The sequence below is a fragment of the Ovis canadensis genome, chromosome 1 (assembly GCF_042477335.2).
Source record: "Ovis canadensis isolate MfBH-ARS-UI-01 breed Bighorn chromosome 1, ARS-UI_OviCan_v2, whole genome shotgun sequence".
Taxonomy (NCBI): domain Eukaryota; kingdom Metazoa; phylum Chordata; class Mammalia; order Artiodactyla; family Bovidae; genus Ovis; species Ovis canadensis.
This window is the reverse complement of record NC_091245.1, coordinates 17,897,903-17,914,348: the sequence shown is the minus strand read 5'-3', so window position 1 is coordinate 17,914,348 and position 16,446 is coordinate 17,897,903. Positions and strand designations below refer to the sequence as shown.

Here is a 16,446-nt window from a genome sequence, read left to right as displayed (position 1 = left end):
CAGAGGTCTCACTTGATGAAAATTGTTCTGGGCAGGACGCAGTGGCAGGCCTGGTGTGAGGAGGCACCTGGCTTGGCCACTTCCTGTGCAGCCTCAGGCCAGACACTTAACCTCGGGGACCTCAGGGTTGTCATATGTATGAGGGGGACCATAATCCCCGGTCTGCCCACCTCCTGGGCAGTTGTGTGGCCCAGAGGCGGTATCGGATGTGACAGCATTTTGTAAACTGGAACGCTCTGGGTGGATGGCAAGGATTATCTTTAATCCTTCTCTGGCAGCCAGCATCGGTCAGCAGTGCCCTGGCGTGGTGCCCCCGTGTCGGCCACATGCATCCTGCTCTGCTGTCTGGCTTCTGGGTCCTCAGACCTCAGGGTCTCCATGTGCAGGACAACACACGCCTCTAGGAGGCAGAGTGAGAGACCTACAGCTTCAGCTCCTCTGGCCTCAAGCTCATCTCCCATCCTGGGCTTGAGAGGCAGGGGGGTCTTGAGTTGGGAACCTGCAGTCTGAGAGCCCATTTATTCATTTAACCCGAGTTTATTTATTGAGCACCAGCTAAGTGTCTGGTGCTGGGAATATGGAACCAAACAAAACAAGTCCCTGCCCTTGTAGAGCTTATACTTTAGTAAGGGAGACAGGTAACAAACACAGAAATGTGTGTGTATATGTGTGTATGTGATCCTTTGAAGTAGATAAGAGAGCAGGTTAGGCCCTAAGTGGGGAGCAGCAACAAGGAGGCCAGCCAGGTGGCACAGAGCGGGCAAGGAGGGCAGCCAGTGAGGTCAGGGTCCTGGGGGCCCTGGGGGCCATAGGGAGCACCTGGGCTTTGACTCAGTGGGACAGGAGCCCTTGGAGGATTTTGAGCAGGGAGTGGGGGCGTCTGACTTCTAAAGGCCTCGGTGAAGAATGTAGGTGGAAAATGGGCTACAGGAGCAAGTATGGAGACAAGGACAGCATAGCAAAGGCTGCTGCATGGACCCTGGGGAGAGATGGAGGCAGTGTGGATCGGGCGTTGGCAGTGGAGAAGGTCAGGTTCTGGATCTCTTCAAAATAGAACCAAAAGGGACTTCCCTGGTGGTCCAGTGGCTAAGACCCCGCATTCCCGACTTTGTAGGGGCCAGAGTTTGATCCCTGAACAGGGAACTAAGATCCCACGTGCCACAGCTAAAACCTGGCACAGCCAAGTAGATAAATATTGTTACATTTTTTTTTAAGTAGAGCCAACAGGAGTCACTGATGGGTTGGCTGGCACAAAAAGAAGGAACAGCAAGGATTCAGCCTGAGCAGTTGGGGAAGTGGAGCCACCCTTTTCCCCATGTTGGGCAGACTGCAGACGAGAGGGCTATGGGCATGGAAATGAGGAATCTGGTTTTGTGTGTTTTGCTCAAGTTTGAAGAGCCTATTAAGCAGAAGATTCCTGAATCTGGAGTTCAGGGAGAGGTGGAGGTAGGAGTTGACATTTTGGAGGTTGCCATCAGCACATGGTGGGTGTTCAGAGCCAGGAAGCTGAGGTCAGTGCAGACAGAAGAGGAGTCAGAAGACTGGGCCAGGCTGCAGGTAGCTGGAGGGCAGTGGGGTCCAACAGAGGACATGAGGACCAGCCATGAGCAGGGAGCCAAGATGTCTGGTCCTGGAAGCTGATGAGAGTGTTTCAGGAAGGAGGGGGTGAGCAGTGGTGTCTAAAGCTGCTGAGAGGTTGAACAAGCTAAGAACCGGGAACCTGCGTTTGAATTTGGGGATGGACGTGGAGATCAGTGAGAACTTTAGCAAGAGATGTTTCAGTCATCTTTCAAGTGAGAATGACTGGTGCTGGCGGGTGCAGACCACTCTTCTCAGGAATTTAGCTCTACTCGGGGGCAGGATGAGCTGGAGGGAGATATGAAGGAACAGTTGTTTTTCTGCTCATGGGAACCATCCTGTAGGGACAGTCACTATTCCTTTAGTCATTGGTGGTCTGTGTCCTGTTTGGATGACCCACTTGCCCAATGGAGAAAGGACCACGTTAATGGAAAGAACACCAACTTCACCCACATGCTGAGCTGGACAAGACTTTCACTTTCCACCACTTCCGGCTGTGTGATCTGTTGAGTGTGTTTCTTCACACACTCAAGGGCTATAACATGAGATTATAGCCCTTACCTCCTGTGATGGCTGAGAGTATCAATGAGGGAGTATTCATAGAGAGCCTGGCATGACGCTTGGCACACAGGAAATACTCAACATCACAGAAAACGAATCAGCCTGATTGTGGTCTTCCAGGAGTTTTCACCTCAAGGCAGATGAACTTCACAATTTTAAAGCATGCTAAACCATAGAGACAACAGACCGTCTCAGTGTAGCTCATGAAAGGCCAAAAGTTTTCAGCGGCAGCAGAATTGGAATAAGTGCCTATGGTTATGGAGGGTGAGTCCTCCCAGCAGCAGGAGGTGATGGCACGGTCCAAGCCAAGACTGCTTGGCCTGTGTGTGTAACTCATGCACACAAGCAGGTCAGCACTGGGGAAGCTGCTTGAAATGAAGAGAGAGCGGCCACAGGAGCATGAGAGGGGACGGAGGCAACTCAGCAAACTCGGGGAGGATGTGGACGTGGAAGACGTCTGTCTCAGCACTCAGGGCAACTGGCAGAGCTCTCAGCAGGGGTGCCAAAGACAGCCAGTGTTCAGGACTGTTTAGGGAGGAGAAGAGGGCACTGCCAGACACCCTCACCCTGGTTTAGTTGTTGTTCACTCGCTAAGTCATGTCTGACTCTTTGCAACTCCATGGACTGCAGCAAGCCAGGCTCCCCTTGTCCTTCACTATTTCCTGGAGCTCACTCAAACTCATGTTCATTGAGTCAGCGATGCCATCCAACCATCTCATCCTCTGTCACCCCCTTCTCCTCCTGCCTTCGGTCTTTCCCAGAATCAGGGTCTTTTCAGTGAGTCAGTTCTTCGCATCAGGTGGCCAAAGGATTGGAGCTTCAATATCAGTTCTTCCAATGAATATTCAGGGTTAATTTCCTTTAGGATTGACTGGTTTGATCTCCTTGCAGTCCAAGACCCTCAGGAGTCTTCCCCAGCACCTCAGTTTAAAAGCATCAGTTCTTCAGTGCTTAGCTTTCTTCATGGTCTAACTCTCACATCCATACATGACTACTGGAAAAGTTATAGCTTTGACTAGATGGACCTTTGTCGGCAAAGTGTCTCTGCTTTTTAATACACTGCCTAGGTTTGTCATAGCTTTTCTTTCAAGGAGAAAGCATCTTTTTAATTTTGTGGCTGCAGTTACTGTCCACAGTGATTTTGGAGCCCAAGAAGATAAAGTCTGTCACTGTTTCCACTTTTCCCCCATCCATTTGCCCTGAGTTAGTCGTGGGACACAGAAATGAGGCTCGTGGTAGGGCCAGCAGATCTCTTAGTTCTTGGGAGGGAGGCAATGGAATGATGAGCCAAGTGCTGCGAAAGGAAATACGCAAAGAACATGACAGATCCAGACCAGAGCACCTGACCCTGCTGGAGCGGGCAAAACACTGGGGTGGCCACCCTGCTGGGTCACATCGGGGTGGCCACGCTGTTAGCTGCACTGCTTTCTAGCTATGCACCTAGGGCAAGTCCTCTCCATTTTGAGCCTGGGATTCCACGGGAAAGTCAGACTCCAAGCTAGGGGGGTGTTTGGCCAGCACCACCACCTGAGCCACCAGCGTTTCAGATGGTGGCTGCAGAGAATGTGCTGGACGGCAACCAACTGAGTCAGACCCTCTTAACCGGCAGGGGGAAAGGACGGGCGAAGGTGCTCCTCTGTTCCACTGGGAGGGAGGCAGAAATGTCATCTCCACACCCATCAGTCAGTGGTCAGCACAGATCTACCTACTAAGCACCCGCCCCGCCAGACACTGCCAGGCAGGAAGGGGTAGTGGGTCTTCAGCCACGCAGGGTGAGAAGGCTGCCAAGCTGCACCCAGGGTGAGAGGGCACAAGGGGCAGATCGCCCAGGGGGAACAGAGCATTCATTAGCCACAATTCTTCAGGCGTATTATGTTTTCCAAAAGCACTTCTCACCTGATTTGATCCCTCTAAACTCCCTCATGACCCAAACAGATGAATGCTATTGTCTCTATTCTTCAGTTGGGGAACCAGGACCAAAGAGGCTAAGGGACTTGCCTAGCATCACACGGGTTTTCAGTGGCAGAGATGAAGCTAGTACCCCTAAGTTTCTTGTAATGTAAGTGAAAGCACCTTTTAAACAGTGAAGTGTGATACCCCAGGGAAGTTTTTAGTTAGCTCTTAATGGAGGCTGGGGTGGGTTCCTGAGCCTTGTTGCTCTCCCCACATGCCTGGGAGTTGCTGGACTGCAGGAGGCAATGGGGGTGGCAGAAGCCCTGGGTGGAGAAGCTGCGCCTGGTTAGGGAACTCAACTCCAGAAGCAGGATCCGGATTTCGAAGGGATTTGGGACATGGGTGAGAGAAGGCCTTTGGGGTAGGAGAGAATGTTTTGGTAGAACAGACTCAAGACCACAAGTAACAGAAGGGATAAGAGTTTCCAAGGGAGACGTGAGCATCATTTTGGGTCATAAAGTGGGTCTGGTCCAGTGTGGGGAGGGCTCAGGGTGGGGGGCCCAGCCAGGAGGAGCGAGCAGGTCCTGGGGGCAGCTGGGTGACTCTAAGCATCTTGCTTCCTGTCTCTGATTCTCAGCTTTTCATTTGTCAGTGGAGGGCCTTGTAGTCCCTGGTCTCCCAGACTGTGTGGCCTTGAGGATCCTAAGGCTCAGAGACCTGACTCAGGCGCTACTCGGGACCAGAATGACCCCTGGATCCTCCTTACAGAGGAAGCCCTGCATAAGGCTGGGAGAGGGCTTCCCTGGTGGCTCAGCCATGAAGAATCCACCTGCCTTGCAGCAGTCGCAGTAGACACAGGTTCCATCCCTGGGTCTGGAAGATTCCCCAGAGGAGGAAATGTCAACCCACTCCAGTATTCTTGCCTGGAAAATCCCATTGACAGAGAAGCTTGGAGGACTACAATCCATAGGGTCACAAAGAGCTGGACATGGCTTAGCAACAACAAAGGCTGGGAGAAGCCCAGCCCAGCTGAGAGAGGGCAGTCAGTCCTTCGGGAATAACTGCTGAGTGGCAGCCCCATGGAGATAGCCCACACTCTCTCAAACACTGGGCAGCTCTCTGGGTGATTCCATGAAGCTAATTAGATTCCATGAATCTAATTCCATGATTTAGAGGTGAGGACACAGGCTCCACAGCCAGCCAGCTCAGGCCTGTTCCTCCTGGTGCTGCAAGAAAGGTGGGGTGTGGACTAGACAGACCTGATAGGAAAGCACCTGACCCCAGCTTCCTAGCTTGGGCTAGGTCACCTCCTTCAGTCTAGGTTCCTTATCCGTGAAGGGCCGCCCACCGTGAGGGGCTGTCTAGGATGAGAGGGATAAGGCCTAGAAACCCTTGCCCGGAGTCTCCACCCTGGGCGCCGGCAGTCCCCTGCCCCTCGACGTCAGTCTCTCGCTGTCCGTGGTGGAGGGATCGGAATTAGGGACTGGCTGTACCATGGCTCTAGGCCCGGCTAGCTTTGGGGGACTCGCCGGCTCCAGGACGGCCAGATCCACGCGGCTTGGGACTTTCTAGCTTGGAGGACGGCGGTGGGCGGCGAAGGGGTGGAGGGAGCAGTATCGGGAACCACAGGCCCAGCAGCGCCCACCGCCCCCTTGAGGGCAGGCCCCGCCCCCAGCTGGCAGCCGCGGGGCCGCGGGCCATACCAGGGCCCACGCCCCGGCGGCCTCACAGGGCAGCATTGTCCCCAGCGCCTGGCACCCTCTCGTTTGCATAGCCACGTGAAGAATGCGAGGGAGCGGGCGGGGCTGCCCCTGCGGAGGGGTTCTGGGTGGAGGGTGCCTGGAGCCCAGGGTCGGCGGCAGGACCCTGCCTTCCCCCAGCGCAGCAAGGGGAAAGGCGAGGCTAGTGGGAGGCTTGGGTAGGAGGGGATGCGGGGGCGGGGTGGGGGGGGGCGGTCGGCGGGAGCGGGAACAGGATTGTGACATTCCCCGGCACCCACGCCTGGCAAGCCGAACTGAACGTGAGGGGATTGCTAATGAGGTCGACGAGAGTTAAACATTCCCTTGCTCCAGAGACCTGAGCTGGGACTGGAGAGAGGAGGGGAGGGGGGCCTCTCGGAGGGGGCAACCTGAACCCCAGGAATGTGCAGAGGCCACTGCTCCCCACCAGGCTGTTCTGGAGCTGGGGGCCAGGGCCTGGTGCCTCAGGCCCCAGCAGGAGTGTTAAGCCAGCCAGCAAAGAGATTAGCAGCCTGAGCAGTCTGCCCTCCTTCAGGCTGATGCCAAAGGTTGGTGATGTCTCCCACCTCCCTGCCAGGCTCCTGGCTGGCTGGCTGGCGGCCAGCTCTGTCCCAGCCTTCATGGGTCTCTCTTCTGCCCCCCACCTCAGATCTCAAACAGACCCCTGTTTGAGTGAGTCTGGCCCTCCCCTGTTTTGATACACATGGTCCCAGGGACCCAGGACCTCTCTCCCCAATACCCCCTCCCCAGCCTAGTCTCTCCATAGCTGACCTCAGAACCCGCTCCGAAAAGTTCTCCTTGATGTCTAACTCTAGTCTTACCTCTTGCAAATTGGAATTCCATTCTCTTTCCGTCCTACAGGCAGGGGACAGAAAATCCCAAGGGTCAGATCAACTGTGCGATGGCAACGTCCATCATCTCAGGGCTGATGCTTGGGGTAGGAATGAGAAATTTAGGGCACTTGTGTCAGCTGCTAAAGGGGTTCCCCTGGGGGAAAGGCCCTGAGAGCCAGCCCAGGTCCCTCCTCCCAGCCCCTCCTTTCTCTGTCCCTGGAGAGGGGAACCCACCTTGGCCATGCCCCGCCCCACCCCCCACCCCCAGGGGGCTGAGCAGGAGGAGCTTTGCTGGGGACCTTGCCCTGGCTTAGGCGGCTACTGTGGGCGGGCCCCTGGCCTTTCCAGCCTGGGCCTCCCCCTGCATTCTAGAGCCTGGACCCGCTGCCTTTGCTGCTGCCACTGCAGGGCTGCCGTCTCTCCTCTTCAGCCTCTGACCACTTGCTGCTCCCCACCCCCACCCCGCTGCTCCTGTCACCTGGCCATGACCTCGGCCCCCCCAGGGATCCTGGCCCAGCCCTGAGCCCTGGAACCCCCAGACCCCTCCCTTGGCCATGGCCAACTCCGGCCTTCAGCTCCTGGGCTACTTCCTGGCTATGGGTGGCTGGGTGGGCATCATCGCCAGCACAGCCCTGCCGCAGTGGAAGCAGTCCTCCTACGCGGGCGACGCTATCATCACCGCCGTGGGCCTCTACGAAGGGCTCTGGATGTCCTGCGCCTCCCAGAGCACAGGTCAGGTGCAGTGCAAGCTTTATGACTCGCTGCTCGCCCTGGAAGGTAGGCCTCATGCCCGCTGGGATGGGAGGCGGGAAGTGGGGGTGGGGGGCCCAGAGCAGGCTTTCCCACAGTCTGCCGTCTGCCCTGGGCTGCACTCGCCAGCCCCTGCCCCTGTGCACTCGTGAAGAACCAGGTCAGCCTGTCCCCCGTCCAGGAACAGGGGCTCTAGGTTCTGGCAACTGTGGGTCCACATGCCAGCTCTGCCGCTGTAACCTTGAAGGAGTCACTGACCCTCTCTGTCCTCATCTGGAAAGGGGAGGACTAGGACCCTGGCAGGGCTCTGGGAGGGTCAGAGGAGATGACTGCCAGCACTCAGAGGGGCTCAGTCAAGACCCTTCCCTCTGTTTCTCCCTGCACTCTGTGCAGACACACTGTGTGCACATATCTTCTTGTCAGTCCTGCCACGTGGACAAGTATGTGGGCACTTGGGTGCACCTACACACACACACACACACACACACACACACACACACCAATTCAATGGACATGAACTTGAGCAAACTCCAGGAGATGGTGAGGGACAGGGAAGCCTGGCATGCTGCAGTCCGTGGGGTCTCAAAGAGTCAGGCCTGACTAACACACACGAACATATGCATGTACATGCACGTCCACACACAGGCACTTTAGTAGGCAGGTAGTTCTCCTCCTCCTGAGGTGTGGGGCTGCGTCTGACAAGTTGGCTCGTAAACAGACACCACTTTAGCTCTACCCTGGCTGGGAGCCCACCCACCACCCTCTGCCCAGGGCCCCACAGGCCTGAGCCAGGCGACTGTCACATGGCCCCTGCCACTGCAGACCAGACAGGTCATCTGGCCTCCATCAGGGACCCAGATCCCCTGAGCTGCCCCTGGGCCCGGGACTGACCCCAGCAGCAGGCATCCAGCTACCATGGGTGACTCAAGGGGCATAGGGAAAGGTGACCAGAGTCAGATCCCTCAGCTCCTCCTTCTGCCGGATCTGAAAGGCCCCAGGAGAAGCTGCCTCCCAACCTCACTGCCTGCGAGGGCTGTGCCAGGCCCCAAAGGGAGTCGCCTGGCCAGAAAGCAGCAGATGGGAGAACTCATGCCCCCCGTCACCACACACTATCCAAAGGACCCCACAAGCAAGAGTGAGTGGTGGAGTTCACTGGTGTGGCTCAGCTCCGCACCCTGCTCTCACACCCTCCCCATCCCCTCACAGCTGCCGCAAGCAGCACCTCCAGCTTCAGCTCCAGGCGCCCCCATCTTGGGCTCCTCCCACCCGCCTACTTCTCCCACCCCCGCTCAGTCCCTCCCGCTCCCCCCAGGTCACATCCAGTCAGCACGAGCCCTAATGGTGGTGGCTGTGCTCCTGGGCTTCGTGGGCATGGTCCTCAGTGTCATCGGCATGAAGTGCACCCGGGTCGGAGACAGCAACCCCATCGCCAAGGGCCGTGTCGCCATCGCCGGGGGTGCCCTCTTCCTCCTGGCGGGTAAGTGCCCAGCTCCTCCCCCCCATCTTGACCGTTGCAAGTAGCCCCAAGCTGGGTGGTCATCTGGGGGCCAGAGCAGAGCTGAGACCTCCCTCCCCTGTCCTTAGGCCTCTGCACATTGACGGCCGTCTCATGGTATGCCACCCTGGTTACCCAAGAGTTCTTCAACCCCAGCACACCTGTCAACGCCAGGTGAGTGCCAGGGCATGGCTTGAGCCAGGGGACAGGCTGGGCCTCTCGCTCCACCTTCTCTGAGGCCACTGGCCTTCATCCAGCAGGGCGACTGGAGGGGAAACAAGGGACAGGCCCCAGGAGCTGTCACTGAGAAGTTCTTTGGCATGGGGAGCAGACAGCATGTGGCTGGGCCCTCCAACGGGGTGGGAGGCCTATGGAAGCCACCCCAAGGGGTAACACTCTGGCTCTTGATTTAAATCCCAGCTCCACACAGGCTGTCTGTCTGACTGGCAAGTTCCTTAATCTTTCCGTGCCTGATTTTCTGCCCTGGAACATGCAGCTAGGACCAGGGACACAGCTCAGTGTGGTTAGGAGGGTTCTGTGAGACGGTGCAGGTAAGGAGGGGCCTAGCACAGTGCCTGGGTTGTTATTTCTCTAGAAGGCACAATGACTTTGAGCCAAAGAGTTGAGGTTGGAAAAGTCTTATGGGCAGATGGCAGAGGCCCCTGCAGCCATGGGAAGCTTTCTTTTCCCCTTCTTGGGATGGAAGGCAGGACACTCCCTCTGGCTGTGGTGTGAGAATGATGGGGAATGGGCAAGGCCAGTAAGGTTCTGTTGCAGAGGTCTGGAGCAGAGGGCTCAGGGCTGAAGGGGCAGAGATATTTAGAGGCTAAAATGGTCAGGACTTGTAAGGTCAAGGTGTGGGGCCAAATAAGGGGCTCTATGAAGGGACTGGCCCCTCCCCTTACCTCTCAGCTCTGCCAGGAGCAGAGAATAGGACAGTCTCAACCCCAGATATCCCAACAGACCTTAAGACCTGGGGTGGAGGATGAGGAGAGATGGTTGGGTCATTGCAGTCTGGAAGGCTCCCTGGAGGAGGCAGCAATATGGAGAAGGGAGGAAAAGGAGACTTCAGGAGTGAGGTTCATTCCCCGAGGCTGGCAGGTGTAACCACCAAAACCTGCCAAGCAAGAGGCAGCGCAGCTCAGAGATGCCAGGCTGACACTCAGCCTGTCCCTTCAGCACTCCTCAAGGTTGCCAGAATTGCAGGCCCTGTGCTGGGCCCTGGGGACATGGACAAATCTGGTGCTGTCTGCCCTCAAGGTGCTCCCTGGGGAGCCAGACAAGCAAGAAACTGATCAGCCACCATGTGAGAGTCAGTGCCAGGTGGCGAGCAAAGAGGGGTCAGGGAAAGCTGCCGGAGGAGGTGGCATCCTGGAGGCAGAGGGGATGCAGGTAGCGGGACCCTCCAGCAGGGGGCGCCTCAGAACCAAAGGTGGGGAGACCTGGGTGCTGCAGAGGGGACGCGTCCCACCTAGCCTAGGGGTGGAGAGGCTGGAGTGCCAGATGGAGCAGGCGGGGGAGCCTGGCCTTCTCCAGAGGGCAGTGGGAGCTCAGTGCGAGTTCCGTGGGCCAGACCATGACCAAGAGGGATGGTTGGACTGCCCCGTTCCTCCCCTCCCTGATGGCCTGGCGGGTACCCCCCCGCCCCACAACACACACGCCCTTGCACTGGCCAGAGGAGGAAAGAGGCCTGAGGTTGCACGGAGCAGAACAGCCTGGACCTGGGTCACTCTGGGTCAGTGGTGTTGATGTGCTGGGACAGGGGCTGAAGAAAGGATGTGTTCATTCCCAACTTCCCCAGATGTGGGTTCACCCCAGCTTCCCCAGAGAGCCCGAGGAGGCTTGTGAGGCCCCAGCCTCTGCTCCCCATGCCCTGCCCACCCTCCACTCTGCCAGGTGGAGGCTGGGAGTCCCCCGGGGAAGGTTGGGGCAGGGCGGGGGTCGGCACAGTCACACCTGATGGTGTCCTCCACCCCTCGCAGGTATGAGTTTGGCCCGGCTCTGTTTGTGGGCTGGGCGGCCGCCGGCCTGGCCCTGCTGGGCGGCTCTTTCCTCTGCTGCACGTGTCCGGAGCCTGAACGAGCCAACAACAGCCCACAGCCCTACCGGCCAGGCCCCTCCACGGCTGCCCGAGAGTACGTCTGAGCCTGCCCAGCACCCACCGGCCCGTGCAGCACCCTGGGTGGGGCTCAGGGGGTCCCCCAGGTCAGTTAGGGCTCTGAGCAGCTTGTCCCCAACCTAGGCACCCCGTCTGGGTTCTGAGAGTCAGACCCAGACATTCAGAGAGAGGAGGGAGGCAGGCCTCAGCCCTCCTGTGCCGCTGGGGCCAGGGCCAGGGCCAGGGACAAGCAGGGACCTGTCCACACCCCAGCCAGCTGCAGTTCCTTTCATGGCCGCTTATTTACTCATCCACTGGTTGAGGGAGTGACTACTCCGTGCTGGGCCTGGAGGACGCAGCAACAAAGACGCCCTGGGGGTGGCCAGAGCCCACTGTCCCCCTGGCCCACGGGGCTTCTCACAACCCCAGGAAGGAAGTAGCGCTGGGATGACACTTGTCCCCGATTACACACACAAGGAAGTAGGTTCAGAGAGACCAGGAGGCGTGGCCCTGCTGCCTCTGAATTCAGGTCTTCCAGTATGCCTGGAGCTGCGTGGACACTCGCACAGATGGCTGAGCCAGGCCATGTCACCCCTGCCCCAGAAATGGGCTCCCGCCGCAGGGCTGCTGTGAATTGCACTTGCCAGTCCCTGGGTCTGGGCCTGAACCCCACAGCCCCTGCCCCAGCCCCACTGCCCTCTGCTCACCCCACTAACTAGCTCTCCTCTCTTTTGACTTTCAGACCAGTTGTTAAATTGTCTGCCTCCACCAAGGGCCCCCTGGGTGTGTAATGTCCAGGTCCCCAGCCTGGCTCTGCCCCGCCTTGCCACACCTAGACTATGTGCTTGATATTTTTTTTTGGAAAGAAAAGTGAACATCCAGCTCCGAGTGTGGTGTCATTTGGTCCGCCTCTGGAATGGCAGAGCTGGACCCTGGGCTCCTTGGGCACAAAGACGGGGAGACAGGTCCAGTAAGGGTTACACAGCACATGCAAGCTGGCCAGGGTCCTCCCTGACCGTCCTTGGGTTGGCACCAGCACCTCCTTGGTCAGAGACACAGCCCTGCTGCTCTGGCTGTCCTGGAGCCCTCCTGGGAAAGGGGGTGATCCCAGGGAGGCCCTCTCACTTGGTGCTGGGGGTCAGAGCCGGGTGAGAGCACACCGAGGAGGCGTTGGCTGCCAGGAGAAGTGCCTGAGGGAAGGACGTTAGGGCCTTGCAGGAGTGGCGGAAGCTCTGCTCCCAGCCCAGGGCTGCCACCTCTCCCACAGCCACCGTCCTCTTCCTCTCCAGTCTGTTGAGACCCCACCGTTCCTGCCCTGGAACCAGAGTAGGGAGGGGCAGCCTGAGGCTGCTTGAGACAGTGGCTGGAGCTGTGGCCTCACAGGGCTGCGGGCAGAGCTGGGAGGGCTTTGGATCTTGAAGTACAGTTATCACCTCCTTAGTACAGAAACAAGTGTGTGCGCGGGCTTAGTCACTCAATCGCGTCCCACTCTTTGCTACCCTTTGGACTGTAGGCCGCCAGGCTCCTCTGTCATAGGATTTTTCAGACAAGAATACTGGAGTGGGTTGCCATTTCCTTTTCCAATAGAAGCAAGAGACGTCCTCAAAGGAATGTAGGGAAAATGAGCCCCTGCCCTCATGCTCAGGTGCTGCCCACCCCAGACGTCCTCCCGGGACCCTGGGTCTCTCTCTGGCCTCTGCCCTCTATCTCTCCCGACCAGGAGGAGCTGACTACAGCTCTCGGGAAGAACTGTCCCCTGCCTTCCCCTGCCCTCCTCAGCCAGTTCTCTTCCTCCACCACCCGCCCAGCGACATCTCCTACCCAGTCAAGATCCCAAGGACGCAGCTCAACCGTCTCCCCCGACATGCCTCTGAGAGGTGAAGTAGGACGAGATGACCGTCCGGCTCCAGGAGAAGGGAGGGGAGAAGCAGACGGCAGAGCTGCGGGGGGATCGTCCACGGGCGGCCTGGCCTGGCAGCAGCTGCGCGTACATGGGGGAGCGTGAGGGGCTAGAAGGGGTGGGTGGCTGCGCCTAAATGGGTTCACCAGAGCCCTGCCTCTCGAACGAGGTGAGGTGAACGAGAGCTACGGCAGGGTCTCTCTGGGTGCCTGACACTGTAACGCAGGGGTTCCTGGCTCTGCTCGTACATTCGAGTCACCTGGGGAGCTGATGTCCAGCCCTCCCCGCCTCCTCCAGGCATCCCAACCTAATGGACTTGCGGTGGCCATGCGGTGGACCCGGGCACCAAGGTCAGCACACTGAGGGCACTTCTGTGAGGCCTCAGAGCTCCTGTGAAGCTCGGGGCTGTGACAGCCACATTTCTTGCCCCTCTGAGGCAGTCTCGAGAGGCAGAAAGGAAGCCCCGCTCCCTCTGCCTTTCCTGAGACCGGGCTGTTCCGTGAGAACACCACACCCTCCCGGTAAATACATAAACCCCTTTCCACTGAAACGGTTTTGAGTTTGACTTCTGTCACACACAGCCATGCGTTGTCTCTTGTGGTTCAGGGATCACCAGAGGCTTGGGACTTGGTTGGAAAATGTTGGGATAGAGTGTGCTGGCTGCTTCAGGGATGGGCCGTGAGGGAGACAAGCACCAGCCCAGCGGGTGGCCCTACAGCCGGGCAGGAGCAAAATTCCGTGTGATCCTTTGTGAAGGGAAGTCTTTTGTGCCCATAGCTGAAGACTGGACAGGTGGAGAGTCAGACGACCATTCACCACCTAGTGGGTCCTGGCAGTGGGAGGATGCCTGGGAAGAGTTCAGAGCTTGTAGCTAGAAGCGTTTGGGAAGCCTGATCCCCCCAGGCCTCTTTTCTTTCAAATGTTTACATCACAGTCACCTTGTCTGCCAACCTGTGACAGGGTCAACTGTCCAGGCCTCCTGTTTCCTATCCCAGCCGCAAGGCTGGAGGACTGAGAGGAGACCCAGGTAGGTTGCGCTGTTATTATTTTACTAGCAGAGTTCTTTCAAGGATGAAATTTGAGTGTTAGTTGCTCAGTTGTATCTTTACAAGCCCATGGACTGAAGCCCTCCAGGCTCTTCTGTCCATGGAATTCTCCAGCCAAGAATTACTGGAGTGGGTTGCCATTCCCTTTTCCAGGGGATCTTCCTGACTTAGGGATCAAACCCAGGTCTCCTGCATTGCAGGCAGATTCTTGACCGTCTGAGCCATCAGAAAAGCTAAGAATGAAATTGGCAGGCCATAAAAGATGGTTTGGGGAGGGATATATCTGTGCCCTCAGCCTCGAAGGAAATCCGGAGCACCATGGTAACAGATGTTCAGCTAAGGGATGTGAACCAGGTGCTGGAGTATCTGACCAGACACTCATCTATTGCCTGCATCTGAGAGTATAGATAGGAACTGAGTATTAGATGATGTCAAGGAATTATGGTTAATTTTGTGTTATATATTATTCATTTTATGTGAGAATGACACTGGTTATCATTTTTAAGCCTTGTCTGTCAGACATGCACACGGAAACAATGTAATGGTTGGATTTTCTTTAAAAATACTCAAGGAATAGAAAAGTCAGAGGCAGGGAAAATTTATAAAATAAGATTGGTAAATGCCAGTGGTACTTAGGGGTTCGCTCTGTTCTTCTCTGTGCATTTGAAAATGAAAAAAAAAATCAAAAGGTTAAAAATACATCTTTAAGTTTTGCTGGTTTGTAATTGTATATACTTTCCATTGGAATAAAGGTGATGAAGACTCTGGTCACTCAAAGCAGAGTCTTCCAGCCACAAGCATCACATCACCCAAAACCCTGTGAGACGTGCAGAATTTCAGGCTCCACTCCAGACTAGGAGAAACAGATTCAGCATTTTCAGATCTCTGGGTGATTCTGGAGCATTTCGGAAAGGCAGGTGTAGGCTAGTGAGAGCTGTGTGTTGCTTCTCCTTTTCTGGATGAGAATTTCAACTGAACTACCATTGAAAAACTGGATATAATGAAAGTGGTTCAATTTAAGATTTTGTCTAAAGTTGGGAAGATTGTGGGGAACACAACTAACCCTGATCCAGGCAAAACTGGACATGAAGAATGGACAGTACCCAAAGAAGTGCTTCCTGACCATCTCTCCTCCGAGAGCACATAAAACTTAGTTCAATTTATGAGAATATTGCAGGCAGTTTTATTCTGGATACTATGTAGTCTTGTTAAAAACAACTAGAAATGCGGAGGAAACAATCACTTTGCAGAACAGCAGAAATTACCATTACGTTGTAAATCAACTGTGAGTGAGTGAAAGTTGCTCAGTCGTGTCCGACTCTTTGCGACCCCATTGACTATACAGTCTATGGAATTTTCCAGGCAAGAATACAGGAGTGGGTATCATTAGTTCCTTCTCCAGGGTACTGTACTTCAACTGTACATCAACTGTACTTCAGTAAAAATTTTTTAGAAAGAACCCGAAGCACTGCCGCTCCCCCTCTGTGTTGGTGGCCCGTGTAGTTGCCACAAAGCTGAAGAGTCCTTGGTTGGCGGGTTTGCAGATTGGTTACATGAAAGGGGATTGAACAAATAAGTAAATTTGTTGTTGTTTAGTTGCTCATTCGTATCTGACTTGTGACCCCATGGCCTGTAGCCTGCCAAGCTCCTGTGTCCATGGGATTTCCCAGGCAAGAGTACTGGAGTGGGTTGCCATTTCCTTCTCCAGGGGATCTTCCTGACCCAGGGACCGAACCCTCATCCCCTGCATTGCAGGAGGATTCTTTACCACTGAATCACCTGGGAAGCCCAAATAAGTATATACACGGGACATAATTGGAGCCAGTCAGAGAATGGATTTACAGAGTTGGAAAGAGGGAAGACTAGAATAAATCTTGAGGTGTTGGATTGGAGTTGGAGGTATGCGGATAAACATACAGCTTTTAATATATGTAGATAAATGTAGAAATAGATACAGTTGTATACATACACAGAGCCTTCTGTAACCACAGGCAAGGAACTGGAAACATGGAGAGCCCACTGTACTGTGGTATTTTATATAAAGGACTTGACCATTCAGGGATTTTAGTATGGCTGTGGTTGGCAGGGGAGGGGGTGGGGGGTGGACAGGCGTGGTTCTGGAACCAATCCCGCATGAGTACCAAGGGCTGTCTCTACATCCCCTAGACAGGCCAAGAAGCAATGACCCCCAAGGGCAAGCTCATATCTTGATTTCTGAATACCATGCAGAACCCCAGGGAGATTCAAGGAAAGTACAAAATAAGCTTGGAGCATCTTCTTCCAGAAAGTAAGAATGTGCTCAAGGAAGGATGGAGATGTGTCTAAAGGATTCAGAAGCCAGATTAAAAGGTTCCCTCTGATTTCATCTGGAACAGTTTGACCATCAAAATATATAGTGACTATAATGGATTTTAACTCTGTGAATAAAAATAAGAATCCACTTGTTCCTAGAGATATGAATGATTAAATAAGTGGGGGAAAAGGAAAAGCGTTACAGTAAAATGGCAATACATGTAATTTATTAACTAAGAAATATAAAATACTTAATTTTGC

General features: G+C 55.5%; 1 protein-coding gene and 1 long non-coding RNA gene across 2 annotated transcripts; one reads left to right on the top strand and one right to left on the bottom strand.

Annotated features, from left to right (window-relative positions):
* Positions 1 to 517: 517 nt before the first annotated feature.
* LOC138439623 (uncharacterized) lies at positions 518 to 7,383 on the bottom strand. The gene is made up of 2 exons (XR_011256782.1): positions 6,593 to 7,383; positions 518 to 3,433 (listed from the first exon to the last, which is right to left on the bottom strand). It is a non-coding gene; the product is annotated as an uncharacterized lncRNA (long non-coding RNA).
* Positions 6,057 to 11,828, top strand: CLDN19 (claudin 19). The gene is made up of 6 exons (XM_069588605.1): positions 6,057 to 6,319; positions 6,633 to 7,381; positions 8,667 to 8,831; positions 8,939 to 9,023; positions 10,832 to 10,984; positions 11,690 to 11,828. Exons 2-6 carry the CDS (start codon positions 7,159 to 7,161, stop codon positions 11,736 to 11,738), a joined length of 675 nt encoding a protein of 224 aa, XP_069444706.1. The 5' UTR covers positions 6,057 to 6,319; positions 6,633 to 7,158; the 3' UTR covers positions 11,739 to 11,828.
* Positions 11,829 to 16,446: the final 4,618 nt, after the last annotated feature.

Coding starts and splice junctions, on each gene's coding strand:
- CLDN19 (XM_069588605.1), top strand. CDS start 7,159: ATGGCCAACTCCGGCCTTCAGCTCCTGGGCTACTTCCTGGCTATGGGT. Junction 7,382..8,666: donor CTCGCTGCTCGCCCTGGAAG/GTAGGCCTCATG, acceptor CGCTCCCCCCAG/GTCACATCCAGTCAGCACGA. Junction 9,024..10,831: donor AGCACACCTGTCAACGCCAG/GTGAGTGCCAGG, acceptor CACCCCTCGCAG/GTATGAGTTTGGCCCGGCTC.